The following is a 22,982-nucleotide window of genomic DNA, read 5'->3' as shown; positions in this document are numbered from 1 at the left end:
GCTTTTATGAAATAATTTCATCATAACTATTACAAAAGTAAAATAAAATAAACTGTTTTCAAAAGCATCATCCCAGAACAATTCACCTACTTATCACCAAATCCTTCAAGCTGGTTTTGTGATATCATTCATATTCCTGCTTTGAGAATTGGCTACCCCAGCTTCTCTTTGCTCATTATGAACAGAAATAAATAAATAAGAAGCAAATCCTTATCAAGATACATAAATCCAGCAGTAATCCTCTCCTTCTAATAAAATAATCTCATACAAATAATGCCTAAATGACATCAAGAGTTTGGGGAGAAAAGGAGGAGGGAGGTGAAAGAGTGAAAGAAAAGCACTGAGGTTTCTGTCACAGTCAGGACACTTGGTCACAAAAAGTGCTCTCATTTTAGGCTGAAGTGTAAAAAATAATGTTTAGAACTAGTTTCCAGAGGCCAGCATGAAAAGTAAACTGCATTTTGTAATGCCTTAAGTCAATTTAATCTCTTCATTGCCTGGTTCTTGTGTGATTCAGAGAGAAAGAGCAGCTGCTGTCACACACAAGGATTTGATGCAACATATAAACATGGAACTACAGTTCCAGCTATTTTAATGAATTACAGAGATGTGGCCATTGGAATGTTTCCATTTTTGCTACATAAAACAACAGCAAAGAAAAGAAGTAGAAAGAAGAATGGCTTGGGAGAAGCAATTTTTTATTAAATTTATTTTGAAAAACGCTTACAAAATTAGTTTTAGTGGAGTGAGGATTCACCACATTAAAGAATAATACACAGGCAGTAGAAAAAAATTATTTTGGTGTTGTATCAGATCTAAACCGAGTCCAATAAACATCCAGAAGAGCTGTAGTGACAGTACAATAATGGAGAACCCAGACCATGGCTTCTGCTGAGGATGAACAGGCCTTAAAATAACTTAGAAGTTATTATGAAATGAAGTCGTTGGGGGTGAGGAATAAACCCAACACCTACTCCATTTAAAAAGGAGACAGGATTTCCTGGCAGGTGTGTTCTTTAGCCTACAGTGCCATCGTCTGGCTATGGGAGCTATATCATCGTGGGATGGGGAAACACAGCCAGCTAAATGTTTAAATGTAATAAAAGAACAAGCCTTGATACTATGCACATTTGTAAAAATGCATGGTACTGAGGAGAGGTTTAATATTTACATGGAGAAGCATTGAATGCATGAATGAAAATGTGATTTTCAAGTAAAGACAGAACGTGAGAGCAGAACATTCAAAGCAACTGACTAAAACTATGGCTAAAAATGCCATGTAACCCAGAATCATGCTTGTCTTGTCTTTTTTTGGGTTTTTTATTTTTTAAAAATAGAGTTATTAGTTTAAACTTTAACTTGAACTCGTTACTAAATGGTTTATGACTGCCAACCTTAAAGGCAAATGCACAAAGTGATATTTCATTAATGGAGGGACTACAACAACAACAACATTTTCTGAACTTTGTATATTGTAACATTTAAACCACATCTATATAATCTACTCTGAGCTTCACTATGCCAGGAAAAAGAAAAAAAAGAGCATTTTTCTTCCTTATAATGATTATTACAGCACTTACAGCTAACAAACTTTAGGGGTAAGCAAATGCAGCTTGAGAGATATTTTAGACAAAGCTAAAATAAAAGTAACAGAGAGACATTTTTGGTAATTAAGGACTGTTAGGATCATCAGTCTGGTCCTAAAATTCAGATAGGATAAAAATAATCCCCAGGACATGTTGCATGTGGCCCTGGGAAAGCTCACAATAAGCCTGGGTAGGTTTCAAATACACAGGAAAGTAAGAGGCAAGGTAAGAGAAATCTGTGACATTGACATCAACTTTTTTTAGTGAGTATGAAGGTTCAGAGCACTTTTAATTAATTTTGAAGCAGTGTTTGAGGTGAAAGAGTAAGTACAAGGACTGATTTGAAAGATAAATTCATTAGCATGCAGAATAACTTGGTCTAGGCTCCAATCTGACTCAATTCTCAGAGTTTTCTGTGTCAGATTACACCAGATCAGATTTGAGTACACTGCTGTCTGGTTTAAAGGCATAAAGTTAATAAATTCCCAAAGGAGTTCAGCTTACAGAGCCTCCAAAATAAATATGGACACTCTGACAGAGTTTGTACTGGTTAAGAATCTTGAAAAGTGTGCAGAACTTCTAAAATTTATCACACTTTTCCTTTGAGGCCTTGACTTCAGGAACAAACATTAAATGTTTGGAACCCCATAATTTCCAAATCTCACAGCAACAACTAATATTTGCATCTGCTCCAGCTAGTGGACTTTACTGAATCTGCCTTGCCATTCCTTTGGGGTGCTTGGAAATAGAGCTTGTTATGTCAGTCCATCAGGTGCAGAAGTTGTCCATGTCCACCATGCACCTAGTTTTAATCTGAGCACAAACCAGCACATGGCTGTTTTCCAGCTGCATTTATTTTCCAAATTCTGTCCCAAAAAGCTTTTGTGCATTAAGCTATCTTGTCTTCTGACACCCGTACCACAGTCTTGGATTTTACTGTCTGATGTTTTAGTCTACAACACTGACATGGTCATTTCCCTGTGTATTTTATCATAAAGGATTAAGTCATTTCATATGAATACAGATGATGTGATGTAGAAATGTGTTTTACTGCTTTGGAAAAGAATGATGGAGATATTGATGTGCAAGGTCATGAGAGCCAGCCACTACATTCCTGACTGGATGTCACCTCCCACACCTGGCAGCTCTGAGGTAAAAAGCAAAGCCTGATTTTCTTTGGTTGCTGTGAACCAAAGAAATACTGGAACCAGTTCAGGAAAAAATACAATAATACAGGCAGATGAGGACAAAGGAAGTACAAGCCAGCAGCACAATAAAACAGCACCAAACTTTGTTTTGGGAGGTACCAAGAAGAGTGTCCTACCTGTGACCATCTAAGGCACAAAGAATGTTTTCCATCCAGTTCTTGTGGCAGAACCTCAGTTGGGGCAGTAAGATTTTACCCCTCCCTCCAAATTTTGTCTTAAATCACTCATTGACCAATTACCTGTTCAGCAAAAGGCCACAGCAAACCAAAGTTTTAAGAAACACATCAAACAAATTTGCTGAAACAGATGTTCCCTGCAGCATTTCAGACAATTCACACATGTAACAAACCTGCTCTGTTCCTTACACTTCAACCTTTATCAGGTCTTGAAAGTCAGTAAAAAAGATCAGATTATTTTAAATGGCATTGTTTTGAAGTCAAAAGGTTGGCTTCTTGCATGGTGTACATATTGCCATTATCTAGGAAAAAAAGCTAAATTAACTTTCTTTTGTACATTAGCCTGGTGATAGGGAGGGGTAAAAGGAAGGATAAAAGAAACCTTACATTAGACTTTGAATATCAGCATTCTTTTTTCAACATTTGTACTCTATTTTTTCAGAAATAATCCCTGAACTTTTAAAAAACTGTTGTAAGACAGCAAGTATGGCATAGTGGGACATGCCTGTACACCAACACTTTTAATATTGCCCTGGGTGTCCTGGTTTAGTACTGAAGAGATGAGATAAATGGCAGAATCCCTGGATTTTCCTGACCTTGATCAAGAAGAACAAATTTTTAGCTGAACTGTGCAAAACTGCTATGATTACATCAATCTAATCTGGAAAGCACATGGTTTATATATAACACATGGTCTCTGTCTCATCCATCAAATTGAAAGACAATAAAACATACTTCTGTAAGAAATATTGGGGGAAAAAAACCCATATTAACCCTTATTTTACTCCTTACATAAGGATCCTCAACAATGTTTCAAAGGCTACAGAAACATGCATGCATATTCAGGTTTCTAAATATGGATGTATATAAATTAAAATGTGTTTTTATAATAACTGGCTGCATTAGAGAAAAAGACACTCTGCATGACTGCTGAAGAAATCCGTTCTGAAATAATGGAATTAGGAAGTTTTGATCAAACTGCCCAACCACCACCAGGCAGCCATAAAAAGCCATCTATTGCTACAGAGAAAAGATTTACCTGGCAAGAGATCCAACACAACATAAAAAGACAAACTGGAATCAATGAGAAATGAGTTGGATTACTGGACAGAAGCATATTCTTGCACGTGTTCAAGCTACTGGGAAAGTAACAGGGCCAGCAGGTATTAAAAAACCTTCCAAATGCCTGCTTACCCTTTCCTGATCCAATCACAGCCATGCTGTTAATCAGGTTGGACTACATCCCAGATATTAATTTGGCAAACAAAACAATCGTCTGATTCAGTCTGTCCCCTTCAAATATGCTGAAAACAATCTGCCACTGATAATCTTGCCATGCATGTGCTCCTGGAAAGCCATCTGATCAATTTATGCTGAGATGAGAGAAGATATCTGTGTTCACATACAGATGCCACAAGGCTTTCCCTATCCATTCACAGTGTGTAATGGGAGTGAGGGAACATTCCAGCAAGGGAGTGCTGGGATATGCCCAGTGAAGGGAGGCAGCTCAAGGAGACTCCTTTTGACTAGCAGGAAATAAATCCTACAGATGAACTCATCCTGTGTATGAACAAAAGGCTGCTGGCTCATCAAAACATCGCTCCCTCACTGACCTGAGGAATCCTGTCCTGCTGCTGGGAAACACTTTCAGCAGCTGGAGACTTCCTCTGCATCTCCTGGGGTTTGAGTTTGGTTAGGGATTTTTGTTTCTTCACTTAATAAACTATCTCAACTCATGAATTGTCTTGCTTTTAGCTTTCCTGTGTCTCTGCAGTCCCAGTGTCAGGTGGCTGGGGGTCTCAGCTGCTGCCCCAGCCAGCTCATCACTGTGTCAAAACCTTTGGGTGACATTCTGTCCCTCCTCCTTCACCGTGACAATGCTGTTAAGCATTAGCAATACTTCTGTTTGAACCACTGTTTCCAGGGAGCCTCAATGCCCAAAAAGAATCCCTGGGCAATACCTGGGTACCAACAGAGAGGAGGAATCCCAGAGCTCCAGCCTCTGGAGCCAGATATTCCTGGAGTGGCATTCCAAGCCTGTCCAACAGACTCAGATGTTGCTGCAGGCACAGAACTGAGCCCACATGCACAGAGGGTCAGGGCACAGACTCTGCTCCCAACCACATTTATGCTGGAGACATGGAGTAGAAGAAACAAATGAGAATTTCTAATACCTAGTATTCCTAAATATTTCCGTAAGAATATTTTTCATTCCAGTTATAAGAAGAGCAAATGCAAAAATATAAGCAGCAGTTCAGTCCCTAAAAGGACTCAAGTTTTCAATCTCAAAATTTAAACTTTCCATAGAGATACAGTGTTTGATACACAAATAATGTTATTTATCTCTCTCCATTTATGACATAGAGCAGTGGCTTGCATCGAGTTCTTCTCACAAATCTCAAGTGCCATTTCCAAGTGAATTTAATTTCCAAATGAAAGAATAGTTTGAGACTCTTCTGTCTGTACAGAGATCATTTTGCTGCCACCAGTGTAAGGCCTCCCTCCTGTTTCAGTGCTCTTTAGACCAGGTCCAAAAAACCCCTGTGACCACACAAAATACCTGCAAATAAGGTGAGTCATAGGTACATAAAAAATACAGAGGAGGAAATGTCAACTGGGAACTTTTCTCTGAAGTGTCAATAAAACACTCTGGCACTTTTAAACAATAGGAAACCCCACACTGAGGAGTCTGGGTTCTGAAAAGCTGATGCCACCCAAAACCTTTGAAAAGGAAATGTTCCACCATGGTAGCAAAAGTCGCAGTCTCCCATTGCTGTGAAGTTTTATTGGTTCACAAACACAGACAAGATCCAAGGCATGTTTCCATTCACAGAATAATATTTATATTTATATTTAATATTTATAGACCTGTGAGGTTTTCTCTTTTTATAGAACAAAAGCCAATTCCCCTCTGTTTTTATACCTCTAGAAAACTTAATGGCCAGATGTAAACAAAATTTCAGCAAGAATTGAGTCCCTCATGAATTATTTTTCAGTTAATTTTGATGGGTAATTAGAATCAAATCAGACTTCAGTTTTCCCTTTCACCTCTGAATCTCAATATTTCAACTTTACATTTAGCCAAGAATTAAAGCAAACAGTTTCTGTCTCCTGCCCTCTCCCTTGTCCCCAAGTGAAACATAATTACTTGTATGCAATGCAGGTACAGTAGATATGAATATATGCCAAAGTAACTTGTGCATACATTTACTTCAGTGCTAATAAAATATTTTATTCATGCATATAAAAGAATGTTCTTTCTAGCTCAGTGAGCTTTTTAGGAGTTATTAGCAGGAATGTGTCATATACCTAATGAAATTTATTTCAAGGTAGAAGAGATTTAAAAAAAAAAGTAAAATGAAGTCTGAGAACTAATTCTGTAGACAATCACAGAATTATAATTTCAAGATTTATCAAAATATCTTCCAAATGAAGATTTGAAAAAGTCTCCCAATAAAAATATCATTTATTTGCAGCAGCAATCATGTTTATACATATTAATCCAGGGACAGGAGATGTGATGGTTCAAGATGGAACACTTTGGCAAAAAGACACACTGTAGTAAAAGCTTTTTTTAGCACTCTGCCTTAGCAGGTATTGCAGCACAGAAAAGACACTATCCATGTCCCTTCTGTGTATTCAGCATATGTAAAAGTCATGCAGCAGAACACGTTGACACTTCAGTGGGAGGTCAAATTATTGTTTTGGCACTTCTGTCACGCCTGTCACTTCAATTCCACTTTATCAAATTACAGATTGCTAGATAGAGTTGGATTAAGGGGAAAGACAGACACACACACACAGAGGAGCAACTGTCACCACTTCAGTTGTGAAATCCCATAATTGCATGTCAGTGACAGTGAGAACAAGAGAGCAGTAATAGGGCTGACATTATGAGCATTCAAATACCAGGAAACTTTGCAGCAAGACTTTGCACTCTGTCAAGCCACATGCCAGGAAATGGACTGGATTTCTGAGCAATTCATCACATTACAATTGCCAGTATTTATTAGGCTGACTAATGCAGTGTCTTAAGTTCCAGGGCAACTTTCAGCTCCCTGTTTTTCCAAAAGTATTGTTTTTATTTGAAAAGAACATAAAACTAAGACAAAGGAGGGAAAAAAAAATCCTTTGATTTAAAAATATGGCTGAAAGTAGTATGAATAACAGTAAATACTGCCTAAACAATATAAATTATGGGCTTGATTCAGCTTTGAGTTTTAGGATCCCTGGAGTGAAAGAGATCATGATTTCAAATAATTGTGAAGGAATCAGCCATGAATTTCAAGTGACTTTTCTGGCAACAAACAAACAAATGACACACACCACACACACCCCTTAGATAACTCTACCCTTTTGTGGAAGTTGTGGAAGCTTCCAGCTCTGCACTGAGGCTCAAGAAGCACCACGTAAATCTGACTTACATGAGCTGAGATGTCAGGGGAAACATCTGCTGTGCTGTGACAGGAGGATGCTATTCCTGGAACAGCTCGTTATTCTCCCTCTGGGATACTCCCCCTGCTTCCTGAATTCTGTGGTCAGCTCTCCCCACTTTGTGTGGTCCTGTCCTGCAATGCTTCAACAGCACCTGGTGCTGCTCATACAGCAGGGACAGAGGAACAGGAATTCACTCTGTTACACACCAGAAGGGCCAGTACCATTCAAAACTTTCTTAGATTCCTCTAAATCTATACCCAAATACAATTTAGACACTTCCATATCAATCCATTGGTGTCTATGATCTTCCCTCACAACAAAAAATAATTTCTTTTAATGGGAGTAAAAATGCATCTCAATAAACTACACAGCTATGCAGATTGCACAATGCCTTCACAAGGGAATAAAAATGACACCTATTCCTATTCACTGCTAAAGAGCCCCTAAAGAGCAGAGAAAGGGACTACCATGAAAGAAAACAGTATCATAACAAATCCACATCTGTGATGCCAGGAGTTCACTTAGTCCCTCCGTGGTGCTCCTCACTGTTTAACACCCTTATTTATTCCCTTCTACAGCAATATGAAGATGAGAGAAATTAGATAAATATTTTCTCATAAAAAAGACAATTCCTTAAACTTCTAAGAAAAACATATTCACAGGATCACTGTGAATAAATTTAAAAAAAACCCAAATCAACCTGCAAGAAGCCATTGAACAGACAAAGCAAAATATTTTTGCAATGCTGTTTCTTTTTCTCCTCATTTTGTCTCAGACAAGCTTTATAACCTTGCCTACATCTGCCCTTCACACTTCTCTTGCCCCATATGTAACTCAAGCCATATAACTGTAAGTACTTTCCTCATAGGTGCTTTTAATTTGTTTGTAAAGTCATTTGAGATCCACTGACAGAAGGTACTAAAGAAAAAAGATAAAAATTTATAAAATATTTTCCACAGCAGGCAGAGAGAAGGCAAGGCACTGCTTCCTCCCCTGTATCCCACAGCAGGCAACAGGAGCTAGGAAACATTCTGGCACTCCAGGGAACTCTGCTCCCTCCCTCACCTGTCAGGTTATTGCCCCCATGCACTGCCATGAGCTCTGCAGCTCTCACCAAGCCTCTGCACTCCCAGCTCCAACGTGGGACATTTTCAAGTCAGGATGAAGCTCAAAAATTCTCCCTCCATGAGCCAATTCCTTCTCCAGAGGGGAAAATGCAGCAGGACCCCGGGTGACCGCGAGCCCCCCGCTCATGGGGCTGAGCTGCTGCTGAAGGGGGCATTTGCTGCCTGCCAGGAACAGGCAGAGAATGACACTGCAATTACATCCATTAGGGGGAGAATCAGCTGAAATAAAACAGAAATTAAACAGCCAGAGCTGAAGAACAAAACATTCCCAGCGTAGTAAAGATGAGCTGAGATGAAGTTACCCAGCACAGAAAGGTCACTGTAAGTTAACTTCCAGTTTGCAGCTCAGTTCTCCATTTCAGGTGGAAATGTCACACAAAGGATGTCAGGGGAAGTAACTTTGTGTCAGAGTTTCAGTTTCACAGCATCACCATGAATTAATTTGATGATATGACAATTGCAGAGTAACACAAAGTATGTCCTTTGTGCTCTATTCAGATCTCAAAGACAGAGCAGGACTGGGAGAAATCTTATTTACAGGTTTTTTTTTTTCTTTTCAGATTTTTGAAGATTACTGTTTGAAGCAAGTCCCATATAAACATATGAAAAAAAAAAGAGATAACTGCTCAGACCACATAAATACATGAACTGAGATTAAACAATAAACAAGGAAGATTTATAAAACATAATTTTATAAAAAAACAAGGCAGGTTTTTCAGGTAATGGGAGATGATGGAGCTGTGTAAGGGCCACAACTACAAAAAGGCTGCACACATTAGAAGTCTTAGAGACAGACTGTGGTTTGGTTATATCAAATGGAAAGACTTCAAAGGAATCCACGTGCTCTCCCTCTTGGCAAAATGGCCAATATCCTTATTAATTGCCTTCCACCAGAAGCATTTTGTTTGTGCCCAGCACACAGAGTTATATCAGAAAATACTGGTAAAAGGAAAAACAACCTGACCATCTGCCATTGGCCTTGCAAGAGCAAAACATCACACAGGCTTTGGAATCAAAACATCACACAGGCTTTGGAATCAAAACATCACACAGGCTTTGGAATCATGGCTCAAATTCCCAAACATGGCTAGCTGCAGAGATCCATGTATTTCTTACAAAAATCACACATGGTGTGTTTTGAACAGGTTTCTTCCTGTGACAATTCAAGGGTCACTTTTCTACATTTGTTCCTTTGAGAAGCAAAGCTGAGCCGTTTCTGTGCTCACGAGTCATTAAGCACCCAATATTGTGATGTTCACATTGGTGGGGGGAGATCAAAACTAGAAAGTTTGGGTGTGTCAAATGCAGAAAAAAATATTCACTATGGAGGAAACGAGTTGTACATGCACTTCTGGGTCTTCTGCTGGAAATATTAAAGGCAATTTAGTAATTCATAATTATCCAGGCCAGAGGGAGCAGACTGTGCACTGCTCATCAGCTGGTATTCTCAAACCTGGGAGCTTTTAGCCTTGCAGAAAACAAATAAAAATCTTACATGGAAAGGTCAGTTGAAGACAATGGAAGGAGAGACAGATCACAGCGATGAAGTGGTTACGATAATTAACTGCTGTTTTGGAATTTAAAAAATAATAGATTTCAAAACAATAAGTACAGTTATTAAATTTGAGTTTGCCTCCAGGCAATGCTTTAGTCATCGTTTTATAAATTTCTACTTCAGAAGTTATAGATTAGGAAACTTCAGAGAAAAAGGAGCACAAGAAAAGGCACCTTGCAGGTTTATATTTTGTGGTTAACTGGGAAAATTTCCCATTAATTACTAATGATATAGTTCATTAGTAGTAGATTTCATTATGGCAGTGCAAATCATTAGATACTAATGATGCATGCCCTAATTGCAGTAGTTTGTCTTGATTTCAAGTTCGATGAAATAAAAATATTTATTTACAATGTTTCAGGTTTATGAATTACATTCCATTCTTAACTGATGCTTTCAACAAACATGAAACAATGCATTAGTATTAAGCAAGATAGATGGATCTGTGTCTGATGATCACTGGTAACTCTCTCCCTGGACTGGAATGAACAACAGCCACCTAAACTTGGTGGAAGCTTCAGTTTTGGGGCCAAACACAGAGAGAAGATGAAACAGACCACGCAGCAACAGCTCTTTCAAAGAGCTTCCACAAAATAACAAAAGGGAGAAGAAAAATTGATGGGTTTTCTAGACGATACTTTCTGCTAAAATTGCAGTCACTGCATGTAAAAGTTGCATATCCTGGGTCTCTGAAGGTGGGAAAAACACTTTAGGAAAGCAGCCCAGGTCACAAGCAGCCACAAGAGAAGGTATCAGACACACATCTTCTGTAATTCCTCCTGAGGTGCAAACCGTGGCATCACAAACCATGAAAAACCCCACAGGTGCTCTGTGAGATAAAAGTTGCAATAGAAGGAAGAAGAAATACAACACTTCAATAAATTGTTGTCCAAAGCTTTGTCAGGCTCCTGACACCTTTTCCCATATTTTAAATTACTGTAAGAACTTCTGGTTTGGGCAGTTTTTGTAGTTGCTACAACATGAAAAACAAGTCAAAATTTGGGGTTTATAAGTAAGGTCCCAGGCTGGATTTAGCACATTGTAAAAGCAACATGGACCTTAATGGAAGGACCGGGAGTTTGATGAAAGCTGATGCTCAGAACCTGCAGCCTCAGTGGGACTGACGGAGAACCAGATGAAGTGAGAGACTTTAAATCACATATCATGTGCTCAACACCTCCACAAACTCAGGTATCACTCCACACAGAAATACTCTGCACAGATCTAGTCATCCAGACTTTCAAACAAAACACGTTACACTCTTTAAAACTGGATTGATATTTATTTCTGACAATTTAATTTTTCTTTAAGCTGAAGGCTTCTTTGTGAAGCCATTGTTTCTTAGTTAGTTTCTACCATGAGTAAAGTGAAGAACACAAATGAAAACATATTTTGTATCTGGTTTATATTTGTCCACAGAAAATTAAAGAGGAAACAATTGTTTAAAGATCAACCCTTTAAAAGAAAAAAAATTTCAAAGGTACAACTTATAAAGCAGGAAAAAGCAGTCATCTTGCTGTCTTACAAATATTTAACATGGTATGCCAACTTTCTCATGAAAGACACACAATAACTAGGTTAATAATGTAAATTAAGACTAGGAAGTGAAACTGCCTTGTAAACTTTTTGTAGTATAGACTATAATTCCCTTCTGAAAAAGCAGTTATTTGAATTTTTAACCAGTATACTCAATAGACTAAGACTGTTTTGTCCCCGCTGAAGTTAAAATACAACATGAACACATTCACATGTAAAGAACCATAACATAATTTCACATCATTTAATTTTTTAAAAAAATACCCAAACAAAAACCAGAGAAAACCCCAGCTGCTAGAGTTGCATGAAAAATCACATTAAAACAAGCCACTTACTTTTCTGTCCTCAGTTTCTACACCAGAACTGCACTCTGCTTTAGTGTCCTGAAAGCACAAAGAGAGAAGCCCATGTCACAAAGCACATTGACCAGCACTGGGGGAGTAACTCAGGCTGAAAAACTCGTAGTTTGTACACAGAGTTATTTAATTATACACTGCCTAGCATTGTGCCTTTAGGTGAAGTTTATTAAACTTTACTGCAGGCATAAATTTACAGACAGGATTGAAAGAACACAAAAAAGCCCAACACCTCTTTCAGTGTGGTATAGCCAGCTCTCAGGAAAAAAATATGATTTTTTTTAGTAAATATTTTTACTTCCATCTTGAGGAAAATATATTTTTTGCTCATTTTTTATAAAACAAAAACAAGTGATGGAAGCTGAAAGAAATATAAAGGTAAGCTAAAGAGGAAAAACTGCTGAACCTTCTGTCTGTTATCAAGGGCTAACAAGGACCTGATAGGTATTTGTGTCTGAATCTCATTGCAATGTACAAGAACAGCAAGCCTCTATTTATAAATGTGTAAATAAGTGTGAGTGCACAGCCTTTATACGTGTGGGAACTCTGGACGTGTTTCCTTCCAGAGTGAAACAAATGATCTCAAACCTAATGACACCCAACACACAGCCCTTTATTCCTAAAGTGTTTTGACTCATTGAGCCTATGGATTTTTGCGCTGAGGATGTGCAGGGATAATGGTTAACACAAAAATTATACTTCTGAAAGGCATTTATTGCTTCACATTCACCCTTTTTACAGCAAGTTACTGCTGGAAACTGAGTAAGCCAAATACCATTCAAGTCACTAAACTGGAGACAAGTGACCCAACAATTTTCTTTTCAATTTTACATTTTTAGTGAGGATATTCCTGGAAGCAAAATTTGCTTCACTGTTGCAGCTTTAGGGGTTTCTATTGGGAAAAGAATATCATATGGCAGAGGGAAATTTTTTTTGTGAAAAACTTCCCCAACCTCTCACCAAAGCTGGAAGTACTCTAACCAGATTTCAGAGTATTGATTAGTTTCTAGCATATAAATTCCAATGCTGATAGTAAATAGCAGCTCTTGTTAAAAATGAAAACAAATGTAAAATGAAGAATTTATGTTTCTTCAACAGCATGTGTATTCATTTTAAATGAAGGACTGGTTTTACTTCTAAGCCAAAGATTTCCTGCCTACACCTCTAAAAGATTTCAAAAAATTGAATCATTCAACCAAGTAGGATAAGGCAAGGTTTCCTGGAAAAAAATATTTTAATTCACAGCAAATTATATTAAAGATGGTTTCATGAGGCATATCAAGTTGTGTCACTTCTTAAGCAGCAAAAAACCATTTGTTATTCTAGCCAGTCTAATACATGAATCAGCACCTTAAATACTCTTTATATTCCATCACTTTTATGGGGAGCCAGATTGTACTTTGTGGAATATAACACTCAAAAATTTTCTTTCAAGTGTGCCTTACTGGCAGCCAGACAGTCTCTCCCCACATCTCCCACGTGAGGAGATGGAAATACCCTCCCTGCCCACAGGCTCACTCCCTGAGCCTGTTTGGATATTTATATTGGCTTCTTTTTGGGGAGGGAGGGGAAAAAAGCTCAGCTTTTCAAAAGCCTTCTCCTCAGGGGAATGAATTCAAACTTCATTAGCACCAGTGATCTTCACGTCCTAGCTGCGCCCTAAAGTCACCTTTTGGAAAGAATGTAATGTTCTTTAACATATTTATTGGTTAATCAAAAATGAATCATCTCTTTCCATATTACCAAGGACAAGAGTGGCTCTGTCTCACACACTGACCCAAATTAGCTGAAAGCAGAATAAAGTAGCTCCTCTCAGACTGTAGCCATGGCTATTACAGGCTCTCAGCATGATGAATATACCTGAAGACCCAGGAGCACTCTGATCCCTTCTGCTGCCCAGGGAACACTTTAGTTTGCTATTTCACCGCTGTCCTTTCCCATTAAAAGCAATTTCTAAGAAGCCTGAGTTCATAGGCATTCATTACTCAATTAAAAATGCAGTTTTATCTGGATGAAACTGCTATTTTAAGGTCCCCAACTCCCCTGAGGCCGTGCTCGGCCCAGCCGCAGCCCACAGGAGTGGGGAGTTATATATAGCAAAGACCAGGGATAAGACGAGGCTCTTTTCTTCCTGGGATGGTGTCCCAGCTTTATTCAGGGGAATCAGTGCAGAAATAGGAAAAGTCTGATCTCGAGCTCCTTTTTGAAGTGAGGGGGAAAGGGGTAGGGTTGCATGTTACAGCCAATGGGAAAATTCAGTCTCGAGGGAGGAGTCGGGGGAAGGGGCTATATCTCAGGATGATACCGTGTTTCTTAAAGCATTACAACATGAAACAAAGCCCATCCTCCTCCCAGCACAGCTCCTCGGCTGGGCTGGAGCTCAAACCTCTCCTGGAGCTGAGCTTGCCTGTGGCTGAGGCCAGCCCTGGGAAAAGCTTGGGCCTGAGCTGCAAATAACAGCATTTCTGCTTTGGCTTCCATCCCTGAGCGTCACACAAGCATTGCACCCCTTAGTGCTTGGTTATTTATCTAAAGATATGGAAAGTGCATCTTTACTAATTAACCACTGCATCCTTAGCAGTGAAAACCACATCTGCATGGGATCAACCTCTGCAAAATGTGTTATCTTTCAAATCCTGTACAGTCAGATGTAGCTGGAGAAATAACTGTATGTCTTCAAAACTACACACCTGGATTCAGACTTCTGCACAAGGGCATGATAAAAACCAATTAATTTTCTGAAGTAATTAGTGTTGTAATTCTTTAAACCAGTGAAGCCACTGGCTTAATCAAATCTATGTTTAAGTATAAATATTTGAGTATATGTCTACATCCTAGATATACTTTTTTTTAAAGAAGAAATGTACACAGACCCTAAGCTTTAAAAATCATTAAAATGAATCATCTGTCAATCTCAGAGCAAGAAGGGAAGAAATGAGAATGTGCTTCTCTGAGAGACATCTGTGCTACTTTCTCTAAGTGCAAAATGACAAAGTGCTGTCACTTCCTAAGTGTACTGCAAATTTCCCAGCTCTGTGAATTATTTGAGATCGAGAGGCACCATTGCTGTAAAGCAATTGTAAAATCTTAGAGATCTGAACAATGTATCAGGCAACCTTCTTTATTGTTACATCACAAAAAAAAAGGTAAAACCCAGAAAATATGTTCCTTCTGAAGAATTATTTTAGGCAAACTATACAATGATAGAATACTTCACAGCTGATGTTTCATGGGAAAGATAGAATTAAATACAAAACCCTCTCATCCATTTCAGTTTAAAACCAACACAATTCCTTTTTTCTCTAGGTGTCACTGCATAAGAGCCAATTAAATAATAGTACAAACACATTAAGAGCTCTAAGTTTTATATAAATTGCGTTTTTGTTCTGTTGTGTTTGGTGGCAGCAACAGGGAAACAAAGCAGGGTTTTCTGCATGACATTGGGAGCAATGCAGGACAAGCACAAGTTTAAGGGCTGGGATTTCTCAGCTTTAACACACTGGGCCCTTGGGGAACAAATCTACCACCTTCATCAACAGTAGCACTATCAAAATGTTCCTGAGTAGAGTGAAGTAAAAACCCTACAAGGCCAAAATAATTCTTGGTAGTAGCATGGCCCTGCATGAGATTTTGGCTTTAGGATGCAGCAGAAGCCTGCATATATTTAATTTTACACAGTTTCTGTAATTCTGCATTTAATTTCACTCCCTGAATTGCAAGGAGCAATAGTGAAATCACTAGCCTGAAGGATGCATTGGTGCTGCTAACACCCTGCACACCCTGTGCTTCACCACGCTGCAGTTTGCTCTCTCCTGCCATCCCAGCCCTGCTTCCTTCCTCCTTTCCTTCCTCTTCCTTCTTCCTTCCCTCCTCCATCCCAACACGGACTGCCAGAAACCACCCAAAACAACCACAAGAAATCAGAAACTTCACAAAAGTGTTCTGAATTTCCGGAAGATTTCCTCTCCCCACTAAGGCAAAAAGGCAAAGCCAATTCCTGTGCAGCCACAGCCCAGCTGGAGCAGGGATGAGCCTCTGGAATTGCTCTGGAATTGCTCTGGAATTCCACCTCTCCCAGCCATCCCCGGCTGGGCTCTTCTGCAATATCAAGGATGAGCAGTAGGTGGAAGCAAATAACCTTGTAAAACCCTGTTCAGCCTCCCGTGAAAGATAAACCTATTGCTGCTCAGGTGTTTTACACTTGTCCTTGGCACCCCAACAAACGCCAACAAATAATTGGTTTTTTCTGCACAACACTGGCTTCCCGCTTGAAACAGACAGCAGTTTAACGATAAAAGGTGGTTTGCATCGTTTGGAGTTGTTTTTAGGTCTAAAATTTGCACAGATGAAACGGACTCCTTTTAATGACTAAAGCATTTAGAAAGGTAACATGATCTTAAACGAAGTAAGAATATATATATACTCAAATATATATAAAATCCCAAAGTACACAGTCAAATTCTAGGTTATTGAATTTTTGGATATTTTTATTGACTTTTAAGTATCTTAAAGCCCTGAATTACTGAGGAAAATACTTAATGTATTTCCCTATCCGTTGGCCATTATGTTTCATTATTGCTGCTAACAAACAGGCTGCCAGCAGAAGAATTCATTTGAATTTCATATTAGTTCTATTTCATCCATCCCTGAGAACAAATTAACCACACAGTAATACTTACTGAAGAAGAAAATAAATGAAAAATGAAACCTTAGAATGTGACATTCAAGTCTTCACTAAGTTTGTCCCCAGCAACTCAGGCAGAAGCCTCATCAAATTAACAAACCAATTCAAGGATTTGAATGGCTTCAACAGTTGCAATGTCAAAGATGTAGGAGAGGAGCTTTATTTTGAAAGGAATAGCCTCATCTCTATTTACTAGCATTTGTGGACCAAGAGGTTTATGTCTACAAGCAGAAACCAGGAGGAAACTGAGCCATCTGCACCTGTTTGTGATGCCTCAGGGGCAGTTTGAGGAGAGTCAAAAAGGAAACAACCCATCTGATCACAGATTTAAAATCAAACTTCTCCAGATTATAGGGATCTTTCTTGTCTTGTTTCTAGATAAAAGCAGACTCTAAGAGAAAGGTTTTCCAGACTCTTGGAAACTGAACTGACAAATTTTATAATGAAAAAATTACGGCTTATAAAAATACTGCTGTATTTTTAATAGAGATTTGAAAGGCCTCGTGTGTGTGTGCCCTCCCACACAGGCACCCACCACCAGGCTGTGCCAGCAAACACCAGCTCTGCTTTCTTCTGCTTCCAGCCCTTTGCTCATGCTCATTTACACTTCCCAGGCCTATCAAGAGTTAATTTCAATTTTTTTTTTTGCCCCAAGGAAAGCTTTGGCTTTCTCCCATATAAAGACTTGTTTGAGGGAACAGCTACTGCTGCTGCTGGAGCTTTATGGACTGGAGTATATAAAACCTTCACACTCCTCTTTCTTTTCTTTCTCTCACCTTCAGGAGTTACTTGTCCTTTTCTTAATGCTCTCCAAACACTCTGAGATGCACAGACACGTCTCTGCACAGCACACAATCCTCCTGCCACCCTCTCCCTCCTCTCTCCAAACAGATGTTTCATCAGCCCAGTGGTGCAAAGGTACCTGAGTGTAAAACCTTCACCTTTCCCCTTAGACACCCCAAAAACACACATAAAATAGAGCATTTTCAGGAGATACAGATGGAATTTTAAGATGTGAATCAGTCATGTAGCAGTATCCAGCTGTAAATATTTGCTTTTGAAGCCTACATCAGGTTAAGACTTAAATTCGGCCTAGTAAAGATTTCATTTTCAAACCTGGCAACAGAAATTGGTATTTGGTAAAGCTGTCAGTTTGGACAGTACAAAAAAACTTAATATTCCTAAATGCAACATCATTTTGACCTACAGGTCCTTCTGAAATTCCTTTTCTATGTGTCCCTCTACTTTCAAGGCTGAAAATACACAGGAACCTCCAGAACTGTAAATTTTAACCGTTTTAAACTGTTATAACTGGATTTTTAAACTAGATTTTATTTATCTAATAAAATTGCCTTAGGTGTCAGGTAGACCTACATGAGCAGTTGTATGTTTGAAATCACTGAAATCTTGGTGGTCAGTAGATATTCCTGATAAATTCAAGGAGTTGCTGAGAAAGCTGCTGATGTGATTTCAGCACAGCCACACAATGTGTAAGTTGGGTAAGGACACAACTGGCAATATATAACCAGAGTACAAAGGCAACTGTGAGAGAAAAAACCCAATTTGAAAGTTTATGTTTTCAAATTAAAAGCAGCACAAGGGCACAACACCAGTCCTGAAGGAATCTGTCTTTTTTCGGTCAGGTTTCCTAAAGGAAACGAGCATTAAAATTGCTTCATACCTCAGACATCTTTACAAAAAACCTTTACAATGTTTTTACTAAGTTCAGCCATATTTGACAGAGAAATAAATAAAATCTCAAAGATATTCCTGTATTTTTCATTAATTAGTGCCTGAGGAAAAGCCAGAACATCACTTGCAAAGCCATGCCCTACTCCAGCTGATAAAAGACCCCAAAGAGAGGTGAGGATGCTGAGAGGAGGAGGGGGAGGAGGAGGAGTAGTGAGAGGGGACTGTGTGGGCACAAGGTATAAATCAATAATAAAACCATTCCTCTAAGTTCAACTTTCACAAAATTCCTTCAAGACTGAAGAGGATTTTTGTTGAACTTTTAAATGGAGTTCAGTCATTTTGGATTATGTAGTGATAAAAAGCATAAATTTAAAATCAAATAGTGATTTTTCAAGTTTGTAGAGTGACAGAACAGGAATTGTTTAATGGCAGAAGATGTGTGATGACTGCAGAAGTGCCTTGGAAAATTAGGGCTCTGTAAGAATCTATTTTCCCTTTGATATTACACTACACTTTTGATTATCACAAAAAGTCCAGTTTTATTCTTTTAATATGTTTTCACAAAGTATGGCTGTCAGTTACATTCCCAGTAAGCTGGCTATGTATTTACTCTGCTTTCTTGAGTGAAATTGAAACAGAATTTCATATTGAACTCAAGACTTCCCTCAATAAACAACCCACGAACTTTCTCACTTCTGCCTCGCTGAGGGGGAGTGAGTGGGGTTTTGCTGCCTACTGGGGTTAACCCACAGCCATCAGAAACTTAAAATGCTTCAGTTCCTGCCTATTCTCAGAAGTCATGAGTAGTCAGGTCACAAATTATTGGTGCTTCATAAACCGAAAATTATTATTAAATTATAATAATAAAAATTATTATTCACAGGCCCAGCGCTGTGTCATTCCAGTAGGAAGAATGCAGAAACAAAGGCATGAGGATGAACATCCAAAGCACTGTTCTTACCATGAGCAAACTCAAAAGGAGCTCTGATGAGGACAGATATTGCTTTAACACCCAAGAGAAAAATGATGATTTGGACTGGAGCCTCAGGCAGCGAGTTGGAACAATTTTAGCTTTGAGAAGTTTCCTTGTGGAACAATAGTCAGAGTTTTTTGTACTTGCTGGCAAGGAGAGAATGTCTGACATGCCATTTCTTCTTCCATGCCTAGTGTAGGGTAAACAGGCCCAGTGTGCTCTGAAACATCTGCCAAGCTGTGCTGTCATGAAGACAGCAGAACCCTTTGGGCTCCTGAACATTTCCAGAAGCACACAGCTAAAAAGAGCCTGCTGACATCAGAGCCAGTGTCCAACACCCACTCCCCTGGCACAGAGGGTGGCTCAGCAGCCCAGCAGGGAGGAAAACAGCCAGGGGCAGTGGCACAGACTCTGACTGCTCCCTCTGCTCCTCTCTCAGCATCCTCAGCACATGTTCTGCCCCAGGGCTGCTGCTCACAGCTCGATTTCCAGAGAAGTGTCTCAGCACTGGAGTCAGCAGGTACAGGGTGCATTGTTCCTCCCACGCCTTCCCTGGCTGTTCCCCCAGACACACATATATATTTATATATATTTGTATACTATATATTTAGATTTGCCCTAAATAGCAGCAGTAAAGTGATGAGCAGAGGCTCACTGAACACAAACAGCCCTGGCATCTTCTTGCCAAAGGATGGCTCTGTCTCAGTGCTGCTCAAGAGATGTAGGAAAAAACCAAACTAAACCAAACCAACCTCCCCCATCAAATAAAGCATAAAAACACACAGCCCCTTCACACCCCTAAACCCCTTTCTTCAATTGTGACCATAAGTTTTGTGGGTTTGTGTACAGATCCATGTGCACTGAGGAATTAGATTCCTTTTTAAATAAGGACTATTGATTCCTTAGTTGAAGTAAATACTTGCAAATATCTAATAAAGCAATGCAGCATTTTAAATTGGAGTGCAGATAATAAATATCTCTGTGTAATACTGTGCAGTATGAGAGGATATTTCATTATAACTGAAATATAACAGTTCCTACATTTTCTTTATAAATGATTTCACTGTATATTCAGACTGGCAAATGTTTTTCCCCCATAGGTGTGTATGAAAGATGAATGCAAAAATGAGCTATGGCATTTGGGAGAGAGAGGTGCCAGGTAATCTAAAGCAGCATAACAAGAAGTTAAAAAAAATATTTCAATCAATCAAAAAATTAAGAAAATCAGTTTCCATCTCCTTTTCTTAAATTAGTAGAGAAATGAAAGGAAAAAAGAAGTCAACAAAATGCAATTTCTTAAATTTTTAAAAATCTTTATTAGTCTCATAATCTGCAATTTCTCACTCACCAGACAGGTTAAATCATCTATTCCCAGCAGAAAATCCAGTAGGAATGAAGCATCAAGCATCATACTATTGACTTTTAGGAGCTGTCCAGGACTCAAACCTCAAGAGCAGCTCTATAACTTTCATTTTCCCTCCTGTCTAAACACAAAGCTTTTCTACTTAAATGCAGCAGCCTTGAGCTGAGCCTCAGGACTGAGGCTGCAGGCTCTCAACCATCCCAAAGGGGATAAGGACTCATCTCCCAGAGCAGGGCAAGGGCTCCTTTGCCATTGAGAACCAGATTTCATCTGACCAACTCATCCCCCCTGTCTCAGAAACTCCTCATCTTTTTGGCCTCTGAAATATCCCACAGTTTAATTACATATAATATTGAAAAACACACCCTTTTGTATGGTTTGAATTTGTTCATCAACAGTTTGGATGTCAACAGCTCACCAGTGAAAAAGTGAATTAACTAGAGCAGTATTTAAAATACATCAGAGGTCTCTCTCAAATGCTAAAATTCAAACCAACACATTTCTCTCAACCCTAAGGAAAATCCTTCATCTCTTCCATGTAACCTTCAACTATTTGACACTTGATAAAATGTGAATGTTCCACTTTAATTAATGAAGTAGTTGATGTGTTGACCCAGGAAAAAGAGATTTTCATACTTATTTCAAAATTCTATTTAAAATATTATCTCACTGAATCTGATTTTAAAAAAAAATCTGCACAAAATGGAGAATTTCATATTAAGAAATGCCAACTCAGCATGGCCAAAAGAATCTGGGGGATAAATTTACACCAGAGTGTGATCACCCTCACCTACACGTTACATTTGCTGTCTGTTCTTTCTATATTATGTTATAGGCTAAAATACACAAGGGTGTGCTTTTGATCAAGTTTTTCTTCCAGTTCAATCAAGTTACCCAAGCATGAATACTGGACAGTATCTAAGCTGCACAATTTAAAACAAAGCAAAATAGTGACAGTAGATCAATTTCAAAGCTAAAAAACTGATTACATAAAGCCCATTTTTTGATGGAGCACAAATGGCACTGCTCCTGAACTCAGAACATTGCTTTGATGAATTATTTTCAGCCCATGGTAATATAAGTACACACATTTCCCTTAAACTAGAAAGTTGTTAAAATCATATTAGAGCAGAAAAATATATTTCTCCCTCTTTTTCTATAAACCAGGTTAACGCACTTTTATTTGATCTGGTAAATTTTCCAAACCACTTTTTGGCCAGACCAATTCAGAATTTATGATCCTAATATACTGAAACTTTTTCCTTAAAGACTGAACACAAATCCTAAACCTTAGATGGTAAAAAAAAAATCCACAGCTTCTTCATGGAACCTGAATTTTAGCAGCTCCTGCTCTCAATCCTACTATAACTTAAGCCAAGATGGGTTAAACACAGAGAGAACACAAGCTGACAGGTGATATATGCTTCCTATTTTGCTGTTCATATAACCATTAACAATAACTGCAATAGAGCACATGAATGATAACGACCAGACACTCACTGAACTGGAAAATCCAATATTCTTTACCAAGGTGAAGGGTGGGGAGGAGTGGATCTATTAAAATAATTGTCCCTCAACTAATATGTAGTATGTCAGCTCAGTAAACAATGTGCCCATAAAGTGGTTTCTTATTCCTTATCAATTGAAGGGATTTTACTGGGCTGGTGGTGGTAGCAGTAGTAGTAGTAGTAATAATAATAACAATAATAAAAGAATAATTTATTGGAATGAGTGAAAAGAATCACTGTTATAATGTCAACAAGCTGAAACTTTTCTAGCTGGGATACCCTGCTCTCTAAAAAAAGTAAAAAATAAAAAAAAAACAAAAAACCCAAATAACAAACAAGAAAACAAACAAACAAACAAAACAGAAAGAGACCAAAAAAACCCCAAACAAACAAACCGAAAACCAAATTACAGCCTGAATCTAAGGGGTTTTCTTAGTTGGATTCCTGCAGTTGAACCACCTTCAGATTTCATTAATGCAAGCACATCAAATTACAAACTCTCCGAACAGCTACACTCACAAACTTCGCATTTCCTCTTGCTCTTAAGGCAAATTCAGGGGTGTAATCTACAGCAAAACAGAAATGATAAGGAGAGCTCCATCCCAAAGGTGCCATGGCTGTTTTCTGAGGGGAAATGTGAGATCCCCAGCAGTGCTGGGTTATTCCATCACTGGGATCACCAGTTCCACTGCTGACCCAAACCTCACCCAATTTACCTGAAAGATTAAGGCCCACATTCCTTGCCACACTAAGGCCAAATGGTTCCATTTTCCTCCCCAAA

At 38.7% G+C, this 22,982-nt stretch overlaps 1 protein-coding gene across 6 annotated transcripts in view; it reads right to left on the bottom strand.

The window, feature by feature from the left end:
* RBFOX1 (RNA binding fox-1 homolog 1) overlaps positions 1-22,982 on the bottom strand; it is a 1,108,850-nt gene that overhangs the window by 493,207 nt on the left and 592,661 nt on the right. For all 6 annotated transcript variants that reach the window (XM_033517815.1, XM_033517813.1, XM_033517814.1 and 3 more), the window contains one exon: positions 11,961-12,008. In XM_033517815.1, the coding sequence (XP_033373706.1) occupies positions 11,961-12,008 (48 nt within the window). The remainder of the gene's footprint in view (positions 1-11,960; positions 12,009-22,982) is intronic.

The sequence above is a fragment of the Parus major genome, chromosome 14 (assembly GCF_001522545.3).
Source record: "Parus major isolate Abel chromosome 14, Parus_major1.1, whole genome shotgun sequence".
NCBI classification, from domain to species: domain Eukaryota; kingdom Metazoa; phylum Chordata; class Aves; order Passeriformes; family Paridae; genus Parus; species Parus major.
The sequence above is the reverse complement of the archived record's forward strand: the minus strand, read 5'-3'. Positions and strand labels throughout refer to the sequence as shown.